General features: G+C 39.7%; 1 protein-coding gene across 1 annotated transcript in view; it reads left to right on the top strand.

Moving 5' to 3' along the window:
- Nucleotides 1-23,089, top strand: part of LOC148325898 (dynein axonemal heavy chain 8-like) — a 41,460-nt gene extending 18,371 nt beyond the window's left edge. Inside the window, exons 42-84 of the mRNA XM_088310655.1 lie at nucleotides 55-296; nucleotides 1,616-1,756; nucleotides 1,820-2,051; nucleotides 2,186-2,328; nucleotides 2,398-2,532; nucleotides 3,282-3,404; nucleotides 3,971-4,184; nucleotides 4,262-4,371; nucleotides 6,083-6,246; nucleotides 7,200-7,392; nucleotides 7,474-7,596; nucleotides 8,277-8,407; nucleotides 8,848-9,001; nucleotides 9,093-9,257; nucleotides 9,803-10,029; nucleotides 10,128-10,246; nucleotides 11,077-11,180; nucleotides 11,264-11,440; nucleotides 12,484-12,651; nucleotides 12,741-12,956; nucleotides 13,316-13,453; nucleotides 13,526-13,653; nucleotides 14,453-14,621; nucleotides 14,700-14,855; nucleotides 14,924-15,079; nucleotides 15,689-15,871; nucleotides 16,129-16,234; nucleotides 16,314-16,566; nucleotides 16,695-16,885; nucleotides 17,319-17,440; nucleotides 17,517-17,632; nucleotides 17,699-17,901; nucleotides 17,983-18,056; nucleotides 18,545-18,697; nucleotides 19,327-19,482; nucleotides 19,964-20,080; nucleotides 20,191-20,292; nucleotides 20,563-20,723; nucleotides 20,803-20,959; nucleotides 21,041-21,193; nucleotides 21,492-21,681; nucleotides 22,499-22,620; nucleotides 22,802-23,089. Of these exons, the coding sequence (XP_088166781.1) occupies nucleotides 55-296; nucleotides 1,616-1,756; nucleotides 1,820-2,051; nucleotides 2,186-2,328; nucleotides 2,398-2,532; nucleotides 3,282-3,404; nucleotides 3,971-4,184; nucleotides 4,262-4,371; nucleotides 6,083-6,246; nucleotides 7,200-7,392; nucleotides 7,474-7,596; nucleotides 8,277-8,407; nucleotides 8,848-9,001; nucleotides 9,093-9,257; nucleotides 9,803-10,029; nucleotides 10,128-10,246; nucleotides 11,077-11,180; nucleotides 11,264-11,440; nucleotides 12,484-12,651; nucleotides 12,741-12,956; nucleotides 13,316-13,453; nucleotides 13,526-13,653; nucleotides 14,453-14,621; nucleotides 14,700-14,855; nucleotides 14,924-15,079; nucleotides 15,689-15,871; nucleotides 16,129-16,234; nucleotides 16,314-16,566; nucleotides 16,695-16,885; nucleotides 17,319-17,440; nucleotides 17,517-17,632; nucleotides 17,699-17,901; nucleotides 17,983-18,056; nucleotides 18,545-18,697; nucleotides 19,327-19,482; nucleotides 19,964-20,080; nucleotides 20,191-20,292; nucleotides 20,563-20,723; nucleotides 20,803-20,959; nucleotides 21,041-21,193; nucleotides 21,492-21,681; nucleotides 22,499-22,620; nucleotides 22,802-23,089 (6,875 nt within the window). The remainder of the gene's footprint in view (nucleotides 1-54; nucleotides 297-1,615; nucleotides 1,757-1,819; nucleotides 2,052-2,185; nucleotides 2,329-2,397; nucleotides 2,533-3,281; nucleotides 3,405-3,970; nucleotides 4,185-4,261; nucleotides 4,372-6,082; nucleotides 6,247-7,199; nucleotides 7,393-7,473; nucleotides 7,597-8,276; nucleotides 8,408-8,847; nucleotides 9,002-9,092; nucleotides 9,258-9,802; nucleotides 10,030-10,127; nucleotides 10,247-11,076; nucleotides 11,181-11,263; nucleotides 11,441-12,483; nucleotides 12,652-12,740; nucleotides 12,957-13,315; nucleotides 13,454-13,525; nucleotides 13,654-14,452; nucleotides 14,622-14,699; nucleotides 14,856-14,923; nucleotides 15,080-15,688; nucleotides 15,872-16,128; nucleotides 16,235-16,313; nucleotides 16,567-16,694; nucleotides 16,886-17,318; nucleotides 17,441-17,516; nucleotides 17,633-17,698; nucleotides 17,902-17,982; nucleotides 18,057-18,544; nucleotides 18,698-19,326; nucleotides 19,483-19,963; nucleotides 20,081-20,190; nucleotides 20,293-20,562; nucleotides 20,724-20,802; nucleotides 20,960-21,040; nucleotides 21,194-21,491; nucleotides 21,682-22,498; nucleotides 22,621-22,801) is intronic.
- The last annotated feature ends 2,662 nt before the right edge of the window (nucleotides 23,090-25,751 follow it).

The following is a 25,751-nucleotide window of genomic DNA, read 5'->3' as shown; positions in this document are numbered from 1 at the left end:
CGCATTTATAGTGAGCAAAATGGTAGCAGCAAAAATGATCAATTTCACCCACAGGGGAGATCATATGGATCGTGTTGGACGGTCCCGTGGACGCCATCTGGATTGAAAACCTCAACTCCGTGCTTGATGACAATAAAACCCTCACACTGGCAAACGGTGACCGTATCACCATGTCGCCATCTTGCAAGCTGGTGTTTGAGGTGCACAATATTGAAAATGCCTCTCCGGCCACCGTGTCCCGTGTCGGTATGGTCTTCATGAGCTCCTCGGCTCTGAGTTGGGAACCCATCCTCAAGGTATAGTTGTCATCCAGCAAGGACATAATCCTGTTTATTCCCCCGTTTGTAACGAACCTGGATGAACAGCTAATCCCAATTTCTCCAAAATCTGGGATGGAACTCCATCATGCAAGATGCCAACGGTTACCACCAGAGTGGTGTTTGGTGCAATTAGAATGTAGACCTGACCTTATACTAAACACCCTCCCACAGCATTGTCATGTCATTATCCACACCGCTTATCCTGTTCAGGGTCGCGGGAGGATGCTGGAGCCTATCCCAGCTGACTACGGGCGAAAGGCGCACTACACCCTGTCCTGGTCGTCAGCCAGTCTCAGGGCAGACATAGACACCGTCACTGAGTGCAAACTGAACCCACGCTGCCCGCACACAACCTGGGCGAGTGTACCACTACACCATCAGTGACTAGCACCCCACAGCATTGTGTGGCGCTGAATCCCATATTTCTACAATCTGGGACTGATATCCCTCCTCCAGAGATACGCACATAAAGGATATTACCTCCGGAATTTGGAAGTAGAAACAATGTTGACTGACCTCACCTCAAATTCTGTCCCACAGCAGTGTGTGGCCAATGCAACCACTGGGTATTGAATTTTAATGCAGTCTGCAACTGATGTTCATCCTGCATTGCTTAACCTAAATGAGTAGAATTTATCAGAGAATACCTCCAAAATGTGGGTAGAAAGAATTCAGACCTGATTTCTTCCCAAATACTGTCCCAGAGCAGTGTGTGACCACTGCCGGCAAACCGGTATTTCCACCGTCCGGGGCAGAAATCCTATCTGATAGGATACTTGCCCCTAGAGCAGGGGTGGGCAAACAATTTGATTGGCGGGCCACAATGGGTTCTAAAATTTCACAGAGGGGCCGGACCAGGAGGAGATGGATGGAGTGTTTTGGTTAACCTCACCTCATCGGAGAAAAAAAAATAAATTTCATTTGAAATGAAAGTGAACAAAAGCATTACAACAATATTTATATGTCTTTGAAAAACAGTATTTAGAAAATAAAGCATTAACAAGGTTTATTCATTTAAAATTTTTCAAGTTCGGCGGGCCGGTTTAAAACGTCTAACGGGCCGCATGTGGCCCTCGGGCCGCAGTTTGCCCACACCTGCCCTACAGAGTGGTGTATATCAGAGACTACTTTTAGAATTTGGTAGTGTAGGAAGAGCCACCTCGCAGTTTATAGTTTGTGACATGGCCTATAAATGTTTTGTGAACGTCTGATCTAATATAGAAAATAACACCAAACAAAACTTTTTTGGCACTTACAATTTGGCACATTTGAAATCTCGTCTGTGTTTTGTTTAGGGATGGACAAACAAGCGTAACGCTGAAGAAGCTGAGAGCATCATTAATCTGTACGGGAGGATATTTTGGGACGTGTATTCATACATGAGGCAGAATCTCAAACCTAAGATGCCATTTTTGGAGTGTAACTACATCATGCAGGTACGGAAACCAAAGTAACCACCACCACTACGTTCTGATTTTGATTCATTTGTCTTCCCGCAGTCTTGTAATCTACTGGAGGGCCTCATCCCAACCAAGCAGATGGGGGGCCTGGTCAACGACAAACACTTGGAGCGCCTCTTCATCTTTGGCCTAATGTGGAGTCTGGGAGCCCTTCTGGAGTTGGATGACCGAGACAAAATGGAGGCTTTTTTCCGAGAGCACGGCAGCAACATTGATCTGCCTCATACACAGGAAGGCGAAACTATGTTTGAATACATGGTTGGGACAGATGGTACGCTCACAAAAATAAATAGAAAATTTACATTTTTATTTTTAAGTGTATGCAAATAGTTCTCTGGCATGCCTGTCCACACGTTAAAGGGGAAGTCATAAGAGATCCTTCAACTGTTTTTCTTGATATTCCAGGTAAGTGGTGTCACTGGAACGAACACGTAGGGGAGTACGAGTATCCTACAGATCACGTACCGGACTACTCTTCCATCCTTGTGCCCAACGTTGATAACACCAGGACTGCGTTTTTGCTGGATACTATTGCTAAGCAGTACAAGGTGGGTTGCGGTTTCTTTCAAGCAATGTAAATATGATTACGACATGTATTAATTTTTAAAACGCCACAGGCCGTCTTGCTTATTGGTGAGCAAGGGACGGCCAAGACGGTGATGATCAAAAGCCACGCCAAGAAGTTTGACCCTGAGATGGATCTATTTAAGTCACTCAACTTCTCCTCTGCCACAGAGCCCATCATGTTTCAGGTAAAATGGCATACGGAATCACTGAACCGGATAACAAAAAACACCAAATTAGCTAATGATAATTACACCTTACTTTTTTATGTTTTCTTGATTAGATGGATACTTTTGTATGGTGTTTCTTAGGCTGGTTCATTCGCCAGGAATCATTCTAGTAGCAGATAAGATCTAACAATTGGATTGAATAAAGTCATAGTTGTGAAATGTCTTCCCTCTTAGAATTTCTAACATTGTTCATGCTTAATATGTTGCTGCTGTCTCTGTTTTGCTTATAAGACCCCGCGGTTGACAGTCTTTCTTTTTATTTATTAATTTTTATTTTTATTTTTATTTTTATTATGTATTTTTATTATTATTATTTATTTATGTCTATTTTCAAATTTTGTAATATAATGTACAGATCTCTTTTCAACAAAGGGAGTGTTTTGTTTCATGACCGTGTCTATGTGAGTGTGGCAACCTATCCTTGACCTCTCTGAACTTCAAGAATGAAAAATACAAATAAACAAACGAATAAACTAAACAAAAATAAATCAGAGCACTTATGTACATTTTAAGCGCACACCTATCTCATCCAGAGAGGACGTAATACATCCGATATGAATTAACAAAGTGCCTGTATTTGTACGTTGTTACTTTCCATCACTGGCCTTAAAGTGCACCTGCACAATAAGTCATATTCATTTTGATTTAGCATATTGTGAAATTATACATTAGCTGTTTGGTTAAGAATTAAGTGTGTTTTTCGACAGCGCACTGTGGAGAGCTATATAGAGAAAAGAATCGGCAGCACGTACGGACCACCAGGCGGGCGCAGGATGTCGGTCTTCGTTGATGACATCAATATGCCTCTTGTCAACGAATGGGGAGATCAGGTGTGTGTCACTCTCTACGTTTGTGATGTGTGTGGATTCATGTCATGCTCAATAACACCTCCGTTCAGCCAGAGGAGGTTACAGGAGGCACAGGATCTTGAAGAATAAAAAAAAAAAAACAGCCTGCGATCTCGAACAAGGTCGGAAGCGGTTCTGAGCAACGAAAAAAGTGTAAAGGAAATGCGACCACACAGGGCGAAACCAGGCTGTTTTGGGAAGAACCGGTACAATGAAAAAAAAAGGCAATAAATGATCAGTCTGCTCTAACGGGGATGACAGAAATCTGAGACTATTTACCGTTGAGATTGACATTCCAAGGATTGGGACAGTTTTAACACAAGGTGTCAAAACGAATAATGAAAATAATAAATAATAAACAATTAATAACTAATAATAAATACATAAATAATAAAATTGATTAGTTTCCAATTAATCATTTTTTTCAGTGCACTTCTAGTGAAAATATTTTAACTGATGTCTTTTGGCCTTTTGCCTTTTTTTTTTTACACTTTGAACTTAAATCTTAAAGATTGTCTCAGTTTACGCTATGTGTGAATTCCTCGCAGATCACCAATGAGATAGTCCGGCAAATGATGGAAATGGGCGGCATGTACAATCTGGACAAACCAGGCGACTTCATCACGATTGTGGACGTGCAAATGCTGGGGGCCATGATTCACCCTGGCGGCGGGCGAAATGACATCCCACAGAGACTCAAGAGGCAGTTTACCGTCTTCAACTGCACATTGCCTTCCAATACTTCCATTGACAAAATCTTCGGTAAATATCGGTCTGCAAAATGCTGCTTTTTAAAATGACAACTTTTGCAAATTGTCACGTTTGGCTTTGACGCGCAGGTGTGGTCGGCTGCGGCTATTTCCACGAGTGCAGGAAGTTCAAGGCGCAGATAACAGCCATGGTGAAGAAGCTTGTGTCAGCTGGGAGGGTTTTATGGCAGTGGACCAAGGTAGTTTATGATGTACTCATCCTATCATATCACAGTTCACTTTTCGCAACTTCACTGAGTCTCAGATTTTTAATTTTACTGCAAAGCAATAAGCATGAGCCAGGAATAAGGAGTGCGTAAAAGAAGAGTGTCCAGAGCTTTGGGATCATTTCACGTTTTACAATAAAATAACCTAACGTGTATAGTCCTGATTGCAATACACAACTGGCTCAAGTTAAACTACTTTATGTTTACGGTAACCTTGTTAACTAATTTAACAAAGCTAGTTAAAACAATAATCCCTCCACCAGTATGCCAGACAAAGATGCTGGTGCATTTTCAATTGCATTATTGAACAAAGGTACCGTATTTTACGGGCCATAGGGCGCTCTTTAAAGTCCCTAATCTTCCCCAAAACAAACAAAGCGCCTTGTAAAGCGACGCGCCCATTATATGGACTGAGCATCACTCTCGACCATCAACCCTTTTACTCATTGGGCTGTTCGGAGTGCATGTAAGCACACCCTGCTGGTCAAAGTCTGAGTCATCTATGCTTCTAATTGACCGTGACTTATACATTATGTGACTATGGTGTTTGGGTGATGGTGTAGGAGAAAGCTGGACAAAAGGTTCAGCTGTCCACAATGTTGTAGTCTGTCTTATCATTTATGTTATTGCAAGCAAGAAACGTCCCAGGTTTAGACAACAGACTGCAAAAAGCCCAAAGCACAACTGCACATCTCTCTAAACAGCCATGTCATTGGCCGAGTCTGAGTGGCACCCAAGAAGCCATTGCTATAATCTTTTTGTGTTATTTTTATTTCTTTTGGGTATATAGATGGCATGAGAGATACATGTTTTGTGTTAATCTTATTTCTTTGTTTCATTGTTTGCTTGTATGCTGAGTTTTTATTTTGGTTTTGATTTGAAACCGTGACTCTAAGGAGTGTGGTGACCAGTGAAGTCCCTCCCCTGACGTTGTCTAGTAGACTATTGCTATGACACCTTTTATTGGTTAGAGTCAGTGTTACTGACAGTGAGTCCTTATAGTTTCAGGACATCTGTCATTGAAATGGGGTGATACTTCTGGCAGCGATCCCTTAGGGAATTGAGTCCTCGTACGCTGGCATCATCTAGCGCGAGCAGCTGAGCTAGCGTCTTGAGCAGCTGAGCTAGCGCGAGCAGCTGAGCTAGCGTCTTGTAGTGCGGTGCGCCTAGTATATGCATAATATACCGAAATAGCATCCTCAACTGGTATTGCGCCCTTTGATGCAGCGCGTCTTATGGCCGTAAAAATACGGTAACTACATAAACACAAGTACAGATTTATACACGGTCAATTAACAGCCAGCCATATCTACACTCTCACAGTACATTACTTTAGGATGCTTGGATGGCAACCCCAAGTGAAGAAAATATAAGAACTGCGCCTCACATGCATATAGCATTGTTATACTTTAGTAATAACACTTTAAAGGCGGAGTTTGGAGTTTCCCTTCCAAAAAAGACATTTTAAATTTTATGTTCAACCCGTTTTGATTTAATCATTAATCATCATCAAGTGCAGTTTTTTTCCCCATATTTAAGTCTAGTTTTCATTTTCCAACTATGCTTAATGCAACAGTGGCTTACATAAATATAATTAAGCGCGCATTTTTTTATGCACTGCACCGTCATTATGATGGTATGTAAGTTTCCGAACCGACGATTGTACTGTATATATCTCCATTAGATAAAGATGCTGCCCACACCTTCCAAATTCCACTACATCTTCAACTTGAGAGACTTGTCCAGGATCTGGCAAGGAATGTTGAAGGTGGAGGCCGAGCAGTGCAATGACTTAAAGACCCTTGTGGCCCTCTTCAAGAGCGAATGCACGCGCGTCATCGCTGACAGGTAGACAAATCAACCGCGACGTGCTCACACTAGGCTGCTGGAATCATGCTTGGGCCAAAATGGCTTGCATAAGCGCTCGGATGCGTGCTCAAGATTGGGACACTTCTCCACATCTGGCGGGCTTGGCTCATTTCATGATAACTGCACAACCTTGCACAATAGGAAGATGAATAGAATGATAAGAAATAATCCAGTCAAAATGTGCACGGAATACTGATACCAATTCCAAATGATTAATAAAATAATGAATTGATCATTTGAAAGATAACCAATATAACTCAAAAGTATAGTTTCAATTCATATTTTGTATTGATGCGCTGTTTTAGAAGATAAATAAATATTTGGTGGTTTTAAGTAAACAGCAGCTAATAATGTAGATATGCAAAATTTTTTTTTTTACATTTTGGGTTTAGTTCCTTCTTTAGATCACACCTTGCAAAGTAGAACTATGAATGATTTGAGAGGTTCAAACAAAAAACTAAAAGTCCACCACATGTACTGTGATGGCTCCTTTCGTCAGTTGTTAATACCAGCCAACTTGCTCAATAGAAATAACCACAGTACCTAAAAATAATCAATTTATTAAAAAGAAAAAAAAAGGAATTTTCATGTTAGATCATTTGTGAAGTAACTTAAATTAATCCAAAAATTTAAAAAAGAGAAATCACCTTAGGCCAGCATACAATGTACTCATCAATGTGCTAATTGTAAAAAATGCCATCATTCCTTTCACTAAGTAGTAATGGGAACTGACACTTAACACAATAGAAATAAACAGAACAAATGCAAATAATACCTCAACACAAAGCATCTCACAAGGCGTCTTTGGACATTTATCACGTATTCTAATCCAAAAAAGTAAGAATTATTTAATTGTCATTTCTAAGGTTGAATCCGGCCTTCCTTTTGGAAAGTCCGATTGAAGACATTTTTGTTATTGCTTGTCTTTTTAGGTTCATTTGCCCCGAGGACAAAGACTGGTTTGAGAGCTCTATAAGCCGCGTGGTCAAAGAGCACGTCGACCCCAGCCTCGTTGCGTCCATCCACAATGAACCGTACTTTGTGGATTTCCTGAGAGAGGCGCCCGAACCGACTGGCGAGGAGGACGAAAACGCCAATTTCGACGCCCCCAAAATTTACGAGCTTGTATGAAAACATAACTTTGCCATTCAGACTATTTTGTTTGCGCCGATCAACTGTCCTCAACCTGAGCTATTTTTCTATCAGGTTCCCACTTTTGCATTCCTGGAGGAGAAGCTAAGGTTCTATCAGGCCAAGCACAACGATGAAGTGAGGGGCTCTCACATGGATTTAGTGTTCTTCACAGATGCCATGACTCACCTCGTCAAGGTCAGAATAAGTCAAATAAAAGTGACAATCGAGGACTATTATAACTATTTTAGTTGTGTCAAAAAATCTCTATTCAGTGATTTGTTCTACTTTGTGTTTTAATATACAGGTGGTTTGACTTTTTATTTTTTTGTACCATATCTTTTACCGCATCATTTAATTTATGATCTCAGGTGTGGTCATCGTGGTCAGAATCAGAATCAGAATGCCCTTTATTGTCATTGTACGAAAAGTTCGAGGGAACATTGATAATTACTAATAAGTACAGCATGCTTGTGTGTGTGATTATATATTTTTTTTCCAGATCAGATGGATTTTATTTTTAACACCAGGATCTGGTAATTTTTAGAGTGGTGCATGTCACAACCTATATGCTAAACGATGACTCGAAACCACTTTTGCATATTCGATATATCGATATCAATACTGCAACTTCGAGGGTTTTTCCATGCTAAACCGATTATTTTTGTCATTCTAAAAGTTGTTTATAATGCGTGGATGTAATTTGTTTCGTAATGAAATAAAAAAAAAAAAACGTTCACTGCGCAGCAATTGATCATGTGACAAAAACACAACAAACAACAACTTGGGTCCACTGCACAGAGATCTGTTTTCAAATATATTGAATCCGGAAAAATTGAAGTACAGTAACAAAGTATCTGTATTTTCTTGTTTTATAGATCTCACGCATCATTCGCACGGATACTGGCAACGCCCTTCTCGTAGGCGTGGGCGGATCCGGGAAACAGAGTTTGACTCGTCTTGCCTCCTACATAGCTGGATACGAAGTGAACCAAATCACACTGACCAAGTAAGGAGAACACAAAATATAGCACACTCTTCAGCGTTTAGCTGGAGAGTACTTTATGTTCTATTCCAAAATTAATAACATACGTTTTCCCCTTGAAATTCTGCATGTGCTTCTCTATAATGACACAATGGAGGAAAACGTCCAGGGATTTTTTTTAAATTAATTTATTAAAAATGAAAAAAAAAAAAGCCTAATTTCAGTTGATACAAGTACACCCTCCTTACGTAAAGTGGTATTCTATCATGGATTACAGTACATGTATTTTTCCCTGTACACATAGGGCCACATTATGGCAAATTTATGAATTGCCTTTGCAATGTTCTTGCTAATTTGTTACAGATGTCACGAAGAAAAAGTGCAAATATCACATGTGCATGTATATTCAATTTCTTTATTCTAAATGGCATATGTCGCACTTTCCTTTCCGTCTTTCCCTTCAGGTCTTACAATATATCTAATTTCATGGATGATCTAAAAAAGTTGTACAAATCAAGTGGTGCAGAAGGCCGCGGCATCACCTTCCTTTTTACAGACAATGAAATAAAACAGGAGGCCTTCCTCGAGTACCTGAACAATGTTTTGTCATCTGGAGAGGTGATTACATATTTTAGGGAAATTTTACACGATACAGTATTTGATGTCGCGCTTGAAATGCCTTCACTACCAATCTTTCATCTTTACGCAGGTCTCCAACCTTTTTGCAAAGGATGAGATCCAAGAGATTACCCAAAACTTGATCCCGGTCATGAAAAGGGAATTTCCTCGCATTCCACCCACTTTTGACAACCTCTACGACTACTTCATATCACGGGCGCGGAAGAATCTGCACGTTGTCTTGTGCTTCTCGCCGGTATGTGGTTATGAAAAATAAATAAATGAATAAATAAATAAATAAAAAATCAATACATTAATTAAAAAAAATAATTATATATATATATATATATTTATATTTTTATTTATATTTATTTATTTATATATATATATATATTTATTTATTTATTTATATATATATATATATATGTATATATGTTTTTTTTGTCTTTTCAAAAAGAATATCAAATTTGTGTTGTTTTTATTTTAACAACTGCATTTTGTCCTTTACAAGAAAAACTTGAAAATGAATGACTAATTTTGTCTTTTTTGTCTTGTCAGTTTTTTTTTTTTTTTTAGTGCCAAAACTAAACATGGAAATAAATAAATGTACAATAGCGTGAACTGAAATCATTACAATTCCTTTTGCGATCAAAATTTCTATATCGATATTTATATTTTTTTACATCGATGCATATTTTATGCAGATTAAATGGGTATTTTATCGATTTTCGACACACACACACACACACGCACGCACTCACGTGTGCAGCAAGCATACTTAGCACTGTATCTGTCTACCAGGTGGGACCAAAGTTTCGCTCTAGGTCTCTGAAGTTCCCGGGCCTGATATCTGGCTGCACAATGGACTGGTTTGCCCCGTGGCCTGAGGAGGCCCTGGTGGCGGTGGCTCATCATTTCCTATCAGCGTTTCCTGTGGTTTGCTCCACAGAGGTAAAAGCCTCCATGGTGACCACCATGGGTGTGTACCATCGCAAAGTGTCTGAGACGTGCGAAAGCTACTTTGAACGGTAACTAAAACTATTTTGATGTCATTCAACAAGAAATTCTCATCTTTAGCAGTGGAATGTGGAGCGGTTGAGACCATGCGTTGTTTTGTGTTGTACAGATTCAGGAGAAGAACTCACGTCACCCCCAAATCGTACCTGTCGTTCATCAACGGCTACAAGACGCTCTACCATCAAAACCACGAGCATATTAACACGCTGGCCCAGCGCATGAATGTCGGTGAGGAAAATTAGAAGAGGCAGAAATACATTTTGGAACCCAAAACACAAAGTACTAAGGACCAAAATTGTTTTAGGTTGAAATATAGCTTACTTTGAGTTCCATGAAGTCTCCGAACTTTATGTGGCAAAGTATATTCAGACACTGGGTGTTGCAGGTTCCAGAAACGTTTTAGTCGGAAATGTAGAAGTACAATGACCCGTTAGTTCCCGGAACTGTTCATTGAAGGACCATAGAACCTAACGTTCCTGGAACTTTAGGTGGAAATGCAGCTTCAGACTCGATGAGTGCATTTGGGTTCCAGAGACTTAGTTCGGATTGAAAATTATAAAGTAGCTGTAGAATCCTACTTAGCAACTGACACACCTTACGTTCACAAAAAAATATCACGTTAACCACAACAGATTAATATAGACCACAATGCAAGCACAAATATCAAGGTGATAAAATAACTAGGCACTATGCAAATAATTAATTCATTTTATTTAAATGAAAATATGTATGACAAAGGGAATAAAATACAGTTTAAAATGAATATCTTTTTTTATTCACAATAAATAGTCATAGATCTTAATGTGCCCGTATGCCATGACAGGTGCGGTGGGCACGTGATATGCGACAAGGAGCAAGTATTTAGCGTGCTGTCTGAATCACCAAACAAAATGAGGGGACTATAATGGAGTTTTATGTGTATATCGTATAAATGATTGACATGTACTGACCCATCCAAAAAACACATTTTGAGTACTGTGGGGTTTCACAGTTGAAATGAATGACAAAAAAATTCCCCAAGGCTCTTTTAATAGGCTTATTTTCCGACTTAATGTCAGGTTTGAACAAACTGATGGAGGCCAGTGTGTCTGTCGCCAAACTCTCCAAAGAGCTGGAAGTCAGTGAGAAAGAGTTAGTGGTGGCCTCCGCCAAAGCTGACAAGGTAAAATAAAAAACAGAACTCATCACGTGAGCGAAGCAGTTTTCTGCTATGCCATAAGAATGACATGAGGTGTACCTTTTTAGGTGTTAGCCGAGGTGATGGTCAGCACCGAGGCGGCCACTATAATCAAGAACGAGGTCCAGACAGTGAGCGATAAAGCCCAGATGATTGTGGACGAAATCACGCATGAGAGGGCCATCGCAGAAGAAAAACTGGAGGCGGCTAAACCGGCATTAATGGAGGCCGAAAATGCACTGAACGTAAGTTTCTATTATCCTTTCGAGTAGCGCTGGGCGATAATTTGGTTACACCGACCGCACTGTTTGATGTCTTGGGACTTTTGTATTTTTCTACTCTCTAAATGGCCGTCAACAAGGTAGCAACAAGTCGAAAGAAAATATGCCGGTATAATTTCAGGGTGTTGGCATAACTAGCTATCAAACTGCGCGTCGATTAAAAGGTAATTCAAACAAAGGCGTTCAAGTTTTTACATAATCGGGGAGGGGCCTATTCATGCCAGAAACCTAAGAAGGAATGTCACGATATTATGCTATTATTATCACAATCTGATAATTATCACAATATTGTTGGGAGGTTGGTGATTTAATAAATATTCAAGGTACTGCAGAAAAATGTACTTACTGTTTTTTTCTGGACTATAAGCCGCTACTTTTTTCCTAGATTTTGAACCATGCGGTTTTTCTGTGGATTTTTCGCTCTATAGTTAAGAAAATACGCTAAATAAATAAAAAAAAAATTTTCCTCTTGGGTCTGTTTATTTTTTAATTAACAAAGTTGTTGCCATGTTAAAAGGCACTGTTTTAACAATCTGTTTATGTACCTTTAGATGCATTCACAGTACAAAATCGTTCTGTACATGGAGTTAACAACTCATTTCTTTTCAACATAGAAAACTTCAGCTTATAGCCTAGTGCGGTTTATATATCATCATCAAAAGAGTTGCGGCTTATATTCGGGTGCGCCTTATGGTCCGGAAAATCTGACAGAGAGAGATATATTTTGTGTTTTTTGTTTGTTTGTGTGTTTGTTTGTTTTTTTACATAAGAAATTAATTGGCCAGTCATTATTATCATCTCGTGTCATGATTATCTTTGAAGATCTACTTCATCCAAGATTTGAATAATATCATTGTCGTTTGATTTTTCTTTAACTTGAAAGGGAAATAAATTGAGTATTATATGTTTTCTTAGGGCCCTAGCACATCCATTCCCACTTCCGAGACATATTTTGCATGCATTGTTTTTTGTGTGTTAAAAAAAAAAAAAACAACAACATCCCACAGACCATCAAGCCTGCTGATATCGCCACTGTGAGAAAACTGGCCAAGCCGCCACACCTCATCATGAGGATCATGGACTGCTGCCTGCTGTTGTTCCAAAGAAAGTTGGAGACCATCACTGTGGATCCCAACCTGCCCTGTCTCAAGCCATCATGGCCGGATGCTCTCAGGGTGTGTCAGACGCTTTGTTGTTTCTATGTTCGCGCATCGTGTCCAATGTCCCGATTTCTCACCTTTGTCTATCTTGCCATCTTCTACAGCTCATGGGCAGCACAGGCTTCTTGGCGTCGCTGCAGCAGTTCGTCAAGGACAAGATTAACGAGGAGACGGTGGAGCTGTTGCAGCCCTACTTTGAAATGGAAGACTACACCATGGAAAACGCCAAGAAGGTGTGTGGCAGCGTAGCTGGGTTACTCGCGTGGACCAGGGCCATGGCCACCTTCTATGACATCAACAAGGAAGTGCTGCCGCTCAAGGTAAGCTGTAACAAAAAAAAAAAAATGTGCGCTTAGAAAGGACGTGTGTGACTTTGCCATTCGAACGGAAGAGGCCAGGCACATAGACGTGCATACTGTTCATTTACTGCAGGTGTGAGCAAACTACGGCCCGGGGGCTACATGCCGCCCGTTAAACGTTTTAATCCGGCCCGCCAAAACTTGAAAAAAATTAAATGAATAAAGCTTGTTAATGTTTTATTTTCTAAATACTGTGGTGTGTCATTGACATATATTTTGTTGTAATGCTTTTGTTCATTTTCATTTAAGATTAAATGTATTTTTTTTTCTCCGATGAGTTGAGGTTACCAAAATACTCCATCCATCTGCTTTGTGGTTAGGCTAATCTGGCGGTTCAGGAAGTGCGCTACAAAAAAGCCAGCGCTGAGCAAATGGCAGCCCAGGCCACGCTGGCCGAGAAGGAAGCCGAACTGGCCCTGGTGCAAGCAAAGAGTGACGCCGCTAGCAAAGAAAAGCAGGTAGGCTACTTGGAAGGTAAACTAAATGCTAGAGGAAGTGCATGCTGTTGACTCTTTGAACATTTTTTTCAGGAATTGCTGGATCGTTCCGAGATGTGTAAGAATAAAATGCAGGCCGCCTCAGATCTTATTGGCGGGCTGAGTAATGAGAAAGTTCGCTGGACTCAGCAAAGCAAAGAGTTTAAATCTCAGATCAAGAGGTAGGTAGAAATTTTCTTATTCTTTTTTTTTTTTTTTACCCAAAACACAAAGAATAATCAGTATTGTTTTTTTTCTCCAAATTTCGGAAGTTATCAAGTTTTTCAATTTTTATCCCAAACATGGAAGCGTGGCCAATTCAATTCGACAGTATATACAGCACATTTTATTTATTCATTTCATTTTTTTTAATTTCTAAATCAGAAGCACAAAGAGTTGTTTCTCTTCCAATTTGTGGACAATTTTAAAAAAGAAATTCCAAAAAATAAAGAGGAATATATGTTGCCTTTTTTTCTCCCAATATTTTATTTTTTTTTAATCTGATACCTTCACATTTTTTGAATTTCTTAAAATAATAAAAAAAAAAAAATAAAAATAAAGTAATACATAGTTCATTTTCATTTGGTTATTTCACTTACAAAACATTTTGTGAGTTTATTCTAAAAACAAAGAAAATATTTTGCTCTTTCTCTGCCAATTTTTGTCTTTTCAGTTTTCTTAAATTTTTATAAGAAACACAATGAGATATTTTTGTTATTTCTCTCCAAATGCTGTATGTTGCTTGTTTCGAAGGAAAAAGAAAAAACAATTTTGGTAGTTTTTTTAATTTTTGGGGGAATTTTGTGATCAGCGTTTTAATATATACAACAACATAAGCTAATATTTTGTTGTTTTCGTTTCTCTCCTAATGTTGTGATGTACCTGAAATTCTACACCCAAAATAAAACGAAAGAAAAATAAAAAAAAATAAACCCCCTCTACATTTATCAAGACTCTTAAGAAAAAACTTTTAACTTTTAGACTGGTGGGCGACGTCCTGCAGCTCACGGGTTTCCTGTCATACTGCGGCCCCTTCAACCAGAATTTCCGTGACATGTTGCTGGACATGTGGAAGAGCGAGCTCATATCCAACAAAATCCCATTCACGGAGAACCTCAACCTGATCTCCACATTAGTGGACGCTCCTACAGTAAGAAAAAGAAAAATAAGCCGACAGTTGATTCATGACTAGGTGGAGAAAAAAAATTTGTGTTTTTGTCTGGTCTAGATCAGTGAGTGGAATCTTCAGGGGCTGCCCGGAGATGACCTGTCGGTGCAGAATGGCATCATCGTCACCAAAGCGTCAAGGTATCCTCTCCTGGTCGATCCTCAGACTCAAGGAAAGACTTGGATCACTGCAAAAGAAAAAGCCAATTCCCTTCAGGTATAGTTCATAAACCTCAACTGAAATAAAACTCTCAAATCTCACGGTGGGTGTTGTGTTGCTTCCAGCTGACGTCCCTCAACCACAAGTTCTTTCGTACACATTTAGAGGACTCCATCTCCTTGGGGAGGCCACTACTTATTGAAGATGTGGGCGAGGAGCTGGATCCTGCCCTTGACAACGTCCTGGAGAAAAACTTCTTCAAATCTGGCTCCAACTTCAAGGTAATTCTATGGAATGCCGATAGATGAGCGTTTTGAGGGGTTTTATTTTTCGATGACACTATACTTTGTTGTTTGTCTCAGAAGTTTTTTTTTCATTTGACAACCAATGATTTAATACTGTAGTATTTTTTTTTATTTCCAAATATTGACACGTTTTTCCATCTAAACCACAAAAAAAATCCCTCATATTTTCTTTTCTTTCCTTTATTTTTATCAATTTGTTGTTTTTACTCCAGTATTTTTATTTTTTTTTTATTTCCAAATATTGACACTTTTTTCCATCTAAACCACACAAAAAAAATTTCCCTCATATTTTCTTTTCTTTCTTTTGTTTTGATCAATTTGTTGTTTTTTTTGTTTTGTTTGTTTTTAGTTTTTTTGCATGTGCAAAATAAAGTAATATATATTTACCAATTTCTTCGGACGATAAGTCACTTTTCCACAGTTTGGCTGGTCCTCAGACTTATAATCAGGTGCAACTTGTAAACCATAGATTGACCCAAAAAAAAACAAACAACTGTACACTCCACCCTACACTCTTGTTGTTGGTAGTTCAAAAACGGTTCAAGTGCAGCCCTTCGGAATTCATGAGGCTTTTTCTCCATGCAGGTGAAAGTGGGAGACAAAGATGTGGACGTATCCAACAAGTTCCGACTTTACATCACCACCAAACTGCCAAATCCTTCGTACACTCCGGAGGTGAGCGCCAAGACGTCCATTATTGACTTCACTGTCAACATGAAAGGTCTGGAAGATCAGCTGCTGGGTCGCGTCATCCTCGCTGAGAAGAAGGTTTGTACATATTGCAGCATCAATTTCTTTTGCTTTTTTGCTTGTTTCTCTCCTTATGTTGTGTATCTTTGATCAAAACTCAAAGAAAGTGTGTTTTTTTTGCACTCTGCATTTTGGGAGTGTTCTATTTTTTTCATTTCGGATGTTTCTTATCAACCCTTTTTATTGTTGTTTTCTGTCTTTGAATCGCTATATCATTAAAATGTGCTCAATATCCTGTTATGAGCTGCCTTTCATTCTTGCAACGCATTTGACAGGAACTAGAAAACGAGAGGCTGAAGCTTATTGAGGATGTGACCTCTAACAAGAGGAAGATGCAGGAGCTGGAGGACAACCTGTTGTACAAACTGAGCACCACAAAAGGTCCAAAATCACTCTCGCGGCTTCCTGCTTGTAAGAGTTGCAGTCAGTTCAGGACTTTCTCCTTCCGTTTGGCCCTCAGGCTCCTTGGTGGATGATGACTCCATGATCGGCATTTTGAGCACGACCAAGCAAACGGCTGCCGAGGTTAGCGTCAAGCTGAACATTGCGGCTGAGGCGGAGGAGAAAATTAAGGCGGCTCAGTCGGAATATCGTCCGGTGGCATGCCGAGGTAGCATCCTTTACTTCCTCATCACAGAGATGAGCATGGTCAACGTCATGTATCAGACCTCCCTCGGTCAGTTCCTCAAAATCTTCGACATTTCGCTGGCCAGGTAAAGTCGCTCATGTCGGGAGTTGGGTTCGGTGGGTTGGCGGGATGGAAGGAGGAAGGATTGGTGGGAGGATGTTTTCCCCCCTTTTTGCCCAGCTTTTATTACTCTTTCTTGTCTTAATGTCACAGGTCGGAGAAGTCGGCCAAAACGTCGAAACGAATCGCCAACATCATCGAGTACTTGACGTATGAAGTCTTCCGGTACACAGTGCGTGGCCTGTATGAAAACCACAAGTTCATCTTCACCATGCTCATGGCACTTAAGATCGATCTGCATAACGGCAGGATTCAACACAGCCAATTTCAGATTCTTATCAAAGGTATGCTACTTAAAAAAAAAAAAAAATTGAAAAACGCCATTTCATTTTGTTTTACCATTGGACCATTGGAATCTTATCTGTATTTGTACTCCTTAAAAAAAATTTAAAGGTGTTTAAAGTGCAATTTAAAATGTTTATTAGGCGCCTTTTTACGTTGCTACTGGAACATAATGTAAAAAAATTATTATTTATTTTATTGCAGGTTTTATGATTTTTTTTAAAGATCTAAAATACAGTGAGAGAATATTTTTGTTTTATAGTTGTTTGCGTCCGTATTTAGAAATGTAATGAGCTCAATTTATTGTTTTTATAGTTGTTCGTTAGTCCGATCTGTCCAATTTTTATGAGAATTTGCATTTTTCTGGGAAAACTTTTGGTTTTCGAGATGAAAAAATACACCTAAAAGCATTTTAATGAAGTCCTTAACCTGCAGGTGGCGCTGCTCTCGACCTGAAGGCGTGCCCCCCGAAGCCCTTCAACTGGGTTCTCGACATTGTGTGGCTTAACCTCGTGGAGCTTAGTAAACTTCCTCAGTTTGCAAACATCCTCAATCAGGTCGCTTTTTGTGAATTTCACAGCTTCCGATTCCACGAGTGTGTCGTCACACCTTGTTGTTCGTCCCGTGTTGCAGGTGGGTAAAGGTGGAAAACATTGGAAAGTGTGGGCCAATGGCGACGCCCCAGAGGAAACTGTCATTCCAGATGGTTACAACAACCTGGACGTCTTCAGTAAACTCATGCTTATCAGGTACCGCAATCTTTTTCAATCGTGTTTATTGAGTTTATTGAGAGTGAGTCGTTGTTCCCTGGGCAGGTCCTGGTGTCCAGATCGCACCTTAGCTCAGGCCAGGAAGTACGTGGGTGACTCGATGGGCGCCAGGTTTGCCGAGCCCGTCCTACTCAACCTGCTGGGCACGTGGGAGGAGAGCGACATCCGCACGCCGCTCATCTGCTTCCTCTCGATGGGCTCGGATCCCACCAACCAAATAGAAGCGCTAGCCAAGAAGCTCAATCTTGGTGAGTCCACAGAGCCATGAGCAATATATATATTTTTTTTCAGCCATGCCCCCCGAGTCAGAGTCCGCTTGTGTCTCCCAGGTTGTCGGTCGATCTCCATGGGGCAAGGGCAAGAAGTGCATGCGAGGAAGCTTGTTAACAGCTCAATGGCGGAGGTTTGTGTTGTACACTGAAAATAATGATACTTTGCACATACTTTAAAAAAAAAAACATGTCATTTGTTACAGCTAAATGTATTAGCTTATTACTAATTTTCTTTAGGATTTGGTTCAAACCACGAATTTTGATCCAATCTTTGTAGAAAGTAGTGCTTTACTTTATTTGATTTTTTTTTTATACAAAGTAAAAATTTTATCTATTATTAATGTTATTTGGGCTTTTTCTTCCTTTTCTTATTTTCCAATTCTGTTTTTCTCCTACTCTTTTTTTTTTCTTCCTCATTACTTACTTGATTGCTTCCCGAGCCAGAATTCAAACCAAGAACATAGGCATATATTCTTTATCCTCTGCGAAAACCACACATTTGACTTTACTACATTTTAATGACCGGGTGTGACCGTCTTCTGTTTTTACATCTTCGTATGCATGCATTTTACGGTCCTTGTTTTTAATGGCTCATCTCGCCCGGCATTTGTGCCCGTAGGGAGGCTGGGTGCTCCTGCAGAACTGTCACTTGGGGCTGGAGTTCATGGATGAGTTGTTGGAGACGGTCACAGTCACCGAAACTGTCCACAAAACCTTCAGGGTGTGGGTCACCACCGAACCACATGACTTCTTCTCCATCACGCTCCTACAGGTTGCCATTTTACTTGATTGAATCTGCAGATTTTTTATTTACCTTAAAATGGTCTAATTTGGGGATAAATGACAACGTGAAATCATTGGTAGTTTTTTTTCCCTGGTTGTATCTCTCTCACTTGATGTTTTATTTTTAATTGTTTTAATTTTTGCAGAACACACACTTTTTGGGAACGCTTAAATTTTCCAGAGTAGGTTGTTCCTCTCTTCCGTTTTTCTATCCTAAACACAAAGTGATAATGGTTTCATTTTGCAAGTTAAAAAAAAAAAAAAAGAACATAACGAGATGCTAATTTTGTTAGAATTCGATTGCTTTTCTCAAAGACAGACGGATTTTTACGGACGGTTTTTAGTTGGGCCTTTACAAATTTTGTGGTACTTGCAAAATAATCACATACAATAAAATGTTTTTTGCTGGTTACTATCACAATTCCCATTTTTTTTTTTTTTGTGAGTGCAATATTTACATATCTTAAATATACACCAGTACATTCCAACATTTGTTGTGTGCAATCTGTCCTGCAAGGAATAGACTGCAAAGATGACGCTTGAAACTCCCCTTTATTGTACCACTATAGAAATTATTGCCACAACACCACCCTTACTTGGCAATCTGTGTTCTTCCAGTCCTCCATCAAGTTTACCAACGACCCACCGCAGGGACTTCGCGCCAGCTTGAAGCGAACCTTTGTAAGCATCTCGCAAAACCAGCTGGAAGTCAGCAACCTGCCGACATGGAAGCCGCTGCTGTACGGAGTGGCCTTTCTCCACTCGGCCGTTCAGGTACAACACTCTTAACATACTTTTTGTTGTCACCCTTTATGCAACGGATGAACACTAACAGTCCAGCAACACATGTAGACAGACGACATAACAATTGCTCCAAGGCCTAGCTATATTCCTGATAGACTTTACACTGATCTGATCATCAGGATCAAATCGGCGGATATTTTGCATTTCATGCAAAGTCTGATCGGCTGTCGTATATATTAATTTGTCGATCCCTCAGTAACGTGATTGATCGAATCCACGAAATAAAACATTTCAGCAAACACAATCTCGTTCACTCCGGTGATGTTCTTTCCTGCCATCGTAAAATCTTGTGAATATCGCACAATTTTTGCCGTTTATTCACTGACAAAAAAAAAATTGAAATCCTTGCTGGTGAAAGCATGACAGAGGCGATCCAAAAAATGTTGCGTTTTGCGTACGAACATTACAATCACACCGTCATTTTACAGCATTGTTGACTGGTTGGTCGTAGGAACGGCGTAAATTTGGACCGCTGGGATGGAACATACCATACGAGTTCAACTCTGCAGACTTCACAGCCAGCGTGGAGTTTGTAGAGAGACACCTGGATGACTGCGGGCCGAGGAAGGTGAACATACACAGACACGCACGCACACCCCCCCACACACACACACATGGGATAATGCCCCACTTTTGTTATTTGTTACCTTCTTTTCCTAACCGTCCACCCTCAATAAGGACGTCTCCTGGGTGACGCTACGCTACATGCTAGCTGAAGTGCAGTACGGAGGCAGAGTCACTGACGACTATGACAAACGTCTGCTCAAATGTTTCGCCCGGGTAAGGACCTCTTTTACTTTTGACCTTCTCTATAGATACAAGGGGTGGGCAAAATAATCAATCTGTCGCTGAATTGAGACCAAAAATAAAATGCATAATGTGGCTGCAACCAGCTGAACCTACAACAAGACTGCTGTCAAAGAAGAAAAACAAAACCTCACCTCTGCTATTTATTAAGTAGCATTTATTGTTGAATACAGATAGTTGGTGAAAATAAATAAATAAATATATATATATGTATATATAATATATTAATGTTTCCTATTACAGGTGTGGTTCAGTAAGAAAATGTTGGACCCGTCCTTCTGCTTCTACACGGAGTACCAAATCCCTATATGTAAGACAATCGAGGAGTATGTGGACTACATTCAGGGCTTGCCTGCTGTGGACTCCACGCAAGCACTGGGGTTGCACCCCAACGCTGACATTGTGTAAGAAATGAGAGAAATGAAATAAGAAAAAGATGGATAGATGAAAAAAAAACAATCCATTGTGATTTCCATTTCTCAGCTATCAGAGAAATACGTCTGCCGAGGTGCTCGACACCATCACCAACATCCAGCCCAAGGAGAGCGGTGGCGGTTCGGGGGCCACCCGTGAGAGCATCGTGTACAGCATGGCAGAGGACATGCTGGACAAGCTGCCGCGCGACTACATACCTCACGAGGTTGGGCTTGCTTGCATCTCAAACGTCGCCCCCCTCTCGACTGGATGTTGTCGTTCAAACGTGCGTCTTTGCCGGTGTCAGGTCAGAGCCAGTCTGAAGAAGATGGGGCCGCTCAACCCCATGAACATCTTCCTCCGGCAGGAGGTGGACCGCATGCAGAGGATTATCTCCGTGGTGCGCAGCACTCTTCTGGATCTTAAGCTGGCTATCGAGGGCACGATCATCATGAGCGAGGTTGGTCCACTATGTTGGTTATGTTTGCGTTTGTAGCCTTTTTCCACTGCAGATGTAGCAGCTGTCCATTAACCATTATTCATTTGCAGTATTATTTTATTTTGTTATTGCACGACTAATTTTTACTCACTTTGGTTGCTGAAATGTTTAAGTGCTCTATAAATAAAGCTGAGTTGCAGTGAGTTGAGTTCTATGCAGAGAGTAACAAATATACGACTGAAAACTGTTACTGTTTCTGTCTACATGTGATGCTGCACCATTTGTATGTATTTATCTATTATTTATTTATCCCATTTAGACCCTGCGTGACGCCTTGGACAACATTTTTGACGCCCGCGTACCCAATCTGTGGAGGAAGCTCTCGTGGGAGTCTACCACACTGGGGTTCTGGTTCACTGAACTCCTGGACAGGAACAGACAGTTTCACAGCTGGGTGTTTTCTCGGCGACCCAGAACCTTTTGGATGACGGGGTTCTTCAACCCTCAGGGTGAGTATTAATGTTCAACACCTGTAAACGAGACATCAGGATTCATTTAAAAAAAAAAAATCATTAAAATCCTGACATTCACCTTTTGTATAAGAATCACATAATCAAGCCAAAACGTAGAAGACAAATAATTCACCTTCAGTGGAAGTTCATCAATAATATTCGCTGGCAGACTAGCCTAATAACACCCAAGCACAAACTGTCATGACATCATACACGCCCAGTACCACTTTATGCAAACAGTAGAAGTCATTAAACTCAACTTTTGGCAGTTACATATAATAATAAATGTTAGGTAATACAGGCAAAATTGTAACGCTAAAAGTACATTACACAGGCAATTAACGCTAGATTGAAAAAAGATTGAAAACAAAGAAAATAGTCACCTTCAATGTTCCCTTGCACAAGGTGCGTTCAAGCACCATTAATGAAACAGGACATCTCAAAAACTGCCCAAAAAAAATCAATGAAATAAACTTAAAAAGGACGTTGCCTAGGAGGCGCCAAAGTAATATTTAAAAAAACTTTGTACAGTGCACAAAAACAGCAAATAGTTTAATTTTTCAGCAGCATACGTTCCAATAAATTCAGAAATTTGGAAATGCTGTACTGCAAATATGTTGGGTTCACTACATATACAAAAGCAATATGATGCCTGCTTTAGTGCACTAGCCATGATGTGACTCAATCGTGTCAATGATGCTGAACGACAGATAGCCGACAGTTTTCTCTGTTTTCTGTCTCTAATGCATCAAAAGATTGACTTTGCGATAAATGGATTCCAATTCACGTTGACTGACATCACTGTCCACTGCAGGTTTCCTCACTGCGATGAGGCAAGAGGTGACGAGGGCAAACAAAGGCTGGGCTCTGGACTCTGTCACCCTGAACAATAAAGTCCTGAAGAAGACCAAGGAGGAGATCAAGGCCGATCCAGACGTGAGTAACACAGACACAAACCGCAAAGGGAATTTTCTCTTAAAGTTGGAAACTTTTTGGTAAATATTTCCATTGTAATTAATGGAATTGGAATTATTTATTCCTGTTAATGTCAATACATTTGAATATTTTTTGGGTTCTTTTATGTACTCACACTCACACCATAACTTTTGCTCAACAGGAAGGCGTGTACGTTCACGGCCTGTTCCTGGAGGGCGCCGACTGGGACAAGAAGCACTCGGTCCTCTGCGAATCGGCGCCCAAAGTCCTCTTTACGCCCTTGCCTGTCATCCACATGTTTGCCATCAACTCCACCGCCCCTCCCGACCCCAAGTACTACGTGTGCCCCATTTATAAAAAACCCAAGCGTACCGACCTCAATTACATCACCGCCGTGATACTGGGCACCAGTCACCCGCCCGACCACTGGATCATGCGAGGCGTCGCCCTTCTCTGCGATATCAAATGAGCGCATGGACATCGGTGTTCATTGTCTCACTGTTTGTTGTCAGCTTGTTTTATTAAATATAGTTTATATTCATCCAACTGCTCATTCGACGCGTTTTGTGTGCAGAGCGCAGTTCATGCTTTCATGCAGTTCATGTGCGCTGCGGAGTTTGGAAAAGGTTCAAACAGATTTCAAAGCCCAATATCCTGAACTTTTTGTGAGTAGTTGTATTCAGTATTTTAAAAATAATAATAATACAAACTAATAAAATTTAGAAATAAAATTAAAAAAAAAAAACCTTTGCATCATCACACAGTTTTGTGTTACCAAAAGTATGTAATTTGAAAAAAATTACGTCTTTTTTTTTTTTCAACTTCCTTTTTTTTGTATTTCAGACGACACTAAACACAATACTAAGGAGGTTTGGTAATGCATGCCTACCGTTATTTACAAACATTTACGTTTGTCAATTGTATTTCTATGTCAAATCTGTTTTGGATTTATTGATTGCAAATTCATTACATTTTGAGTCACCAAAAGCATGTATCCTCCAATTTGAGGTTTTATTTAAAAAAAATAAAAAATGACAAATAAAAATAAAGGGCTCCAAATTGCCCCTAAATGGTGACAATTTGTCCCTTTAAGTTTGAGGCGGTGCAAGTAAATTATAATATTATTCTCACACATGTGCGACCAGTAAACCATAACTCCATGATTTACTTCTTACAGCCACTAGAGGGCTTTTTTTGCGTGGGGGCATTTTTGTTAATTGATTTTTGTGATATGCTGTATTGACTGTATTGAAAACAACCTCGTTTTTGCCCTAAGTTCTTTTCATTCTTTTTTTTTGGGGGGGGGGGCATTTCAACTGGACAGCAGAAATTCAAGTGGCGCCAGCCATGAAGCGCTCCCTGGCCTCCTGAGTGATCCCCAATTATGTCAACCGGTGTCCCTCTTTGAGAAGTGCTCCGCATCAAACCTCATTAATTCCGCTCTTTTCCCTTATTATTTCCACCGCGGTCCCCATCTGCTCGTGGGCCTGCTAACAGGAGCCCCGGCTCATGCTCAGCCAAGCAAATAACATCACTGCGCGTGCGTCATTAATGCCCACTGAACTGGGCCCTGTTGCTATATTAAGGTGTGTTTATGAAGTTCTCACTAATTTTAGCCAAATCTCCACTATTTTTCTAATCCTTTTCCTCTTCGAAGTACAAGCCTGTGGCTGCAGTGTTGATGCTCAAATATGAAAAGATCTGCCTATACCCGCAAAAGTCATCAAAGTGTACATATTTGGATATTATTTTTTTATGCAAAAAAATTGTTTTTTATATATATATATATAAATGAATGAAATAATTTGGTGAATTTTTTTTAAAGGTTATAATTTTTTTTACTTACCACCTTTTTTGACAATGATGTCTATGTATTGTATCTCTAAATTTGGTGGCAAAAATATATTTTTCTTTGTGTGTAAAAACTCACAAAACTAACTAACTAACAATGTACGTATTGTTATCCCAAAAAAGGTCTCCAAATCTGATGAGTTAATTTTTATACAATAAAAAAAAAAGAAAAATATTCTACTTTGTAATTTGAATACATTTGGTAAATTTGAAAAAAAAATCTACAAAAATTTTAGATACATTTTTTCCATGTTTTAATATCAGGTTTTAAAGATTTGTATTCTTAGATTTTTTTTATTTGAAAAAAAATCTACAAAAATTTGAGATAAATTTTTTCCATGTTTTAATATCAGGTTTTAAAGATTTGTATTCTTAGATTTTTTTTAATTTTTAAATTAAAAAAATTAGCATAAGTATCAACAAATGTCAATGTGTCTGACATATAATCTGATGAATTTGTTGTCATCAATAATTTGTTAAATTTTTCCCCCTTTGCTTTTCAGCTTAGTGGAACAAAATACACAATGTCACAAAAACTCCACCCCTAACAAGCCAGCCATTTGTCCGGATTGTGCAGGTAGTATGACTCTAACATTACCTCAATATCTTTTTTTTTGTTTGTTTTTGACCTCTCAGTCCACACACAAAAGTTCCAGGACAGATAGAACTTAGTATAAAATGGACAATAACATGCTGGTGGTTGAAGTTTATCGGTGGGCAATTAGCGGGCCGGATGGGGGGTCCTATGACACCCCCTCTTGGGCCTGATGGAGTGGAGCCTCATCTGCCTAACAGCCTGGCAAATATCCACGGTGGGCCGCCATCCCAGCCATTGTACACAGCCTCTCATTAAGAACAGCCGAGTCAAGAAAAGCAAGTCTTACAGTCGAGCTACTTTAATGTTTTGTTTTTTTTTGTTTATTTTTGCATATGCGTAATGAAGACTTCCATCGGACCTCAAAAGCTCTGAAACTTGACTGCACTTGTTTCAGTCATTTCAAAGCTCATCTAAACATTGAAAGATAATCACATTTAAAAATAATCTAAATGGGTCGTTGGTTGACAATCAGGTCATGAAAAGGCTTTTTTATTCATGGGCATCTGAGGACATTCCGTCTATGACTGAGGATCTGGACTTAATCGCTTTAAAAGCAGTAATTAGGTGTTAAGAGGCAGGCTTGTCTCTTTAAATTAGCCTCTGAGTGGCCAGATTACACTCTTTAACTTTGCGACAGGCCTCTTCTTGCGTTGTCATGTGTGCCACCAACATAATACATGTT

Source organism: Idiotropiscis lumnitzeri, chromosome 12 (assembly GCF_059441095.1).
Source record: "Idiotropiscis lumnitzeri isolate Australia: NSW breed Sydney's pygmy pipehorse chromosome 12, RoL_Ilum_1.0, whole genome shotgun sequence".
Classification (NCBI taxonomy): Eukaryota; Metazoa; Chordata; class Actinopteri; order Syngnathiformes; family Syngnathidae; genus Idiotropiscis; species Idiotropiscis lumnitzeri.
This window is presented reverse-complemented; position numbering and strand designations above follow the sequence as displayed.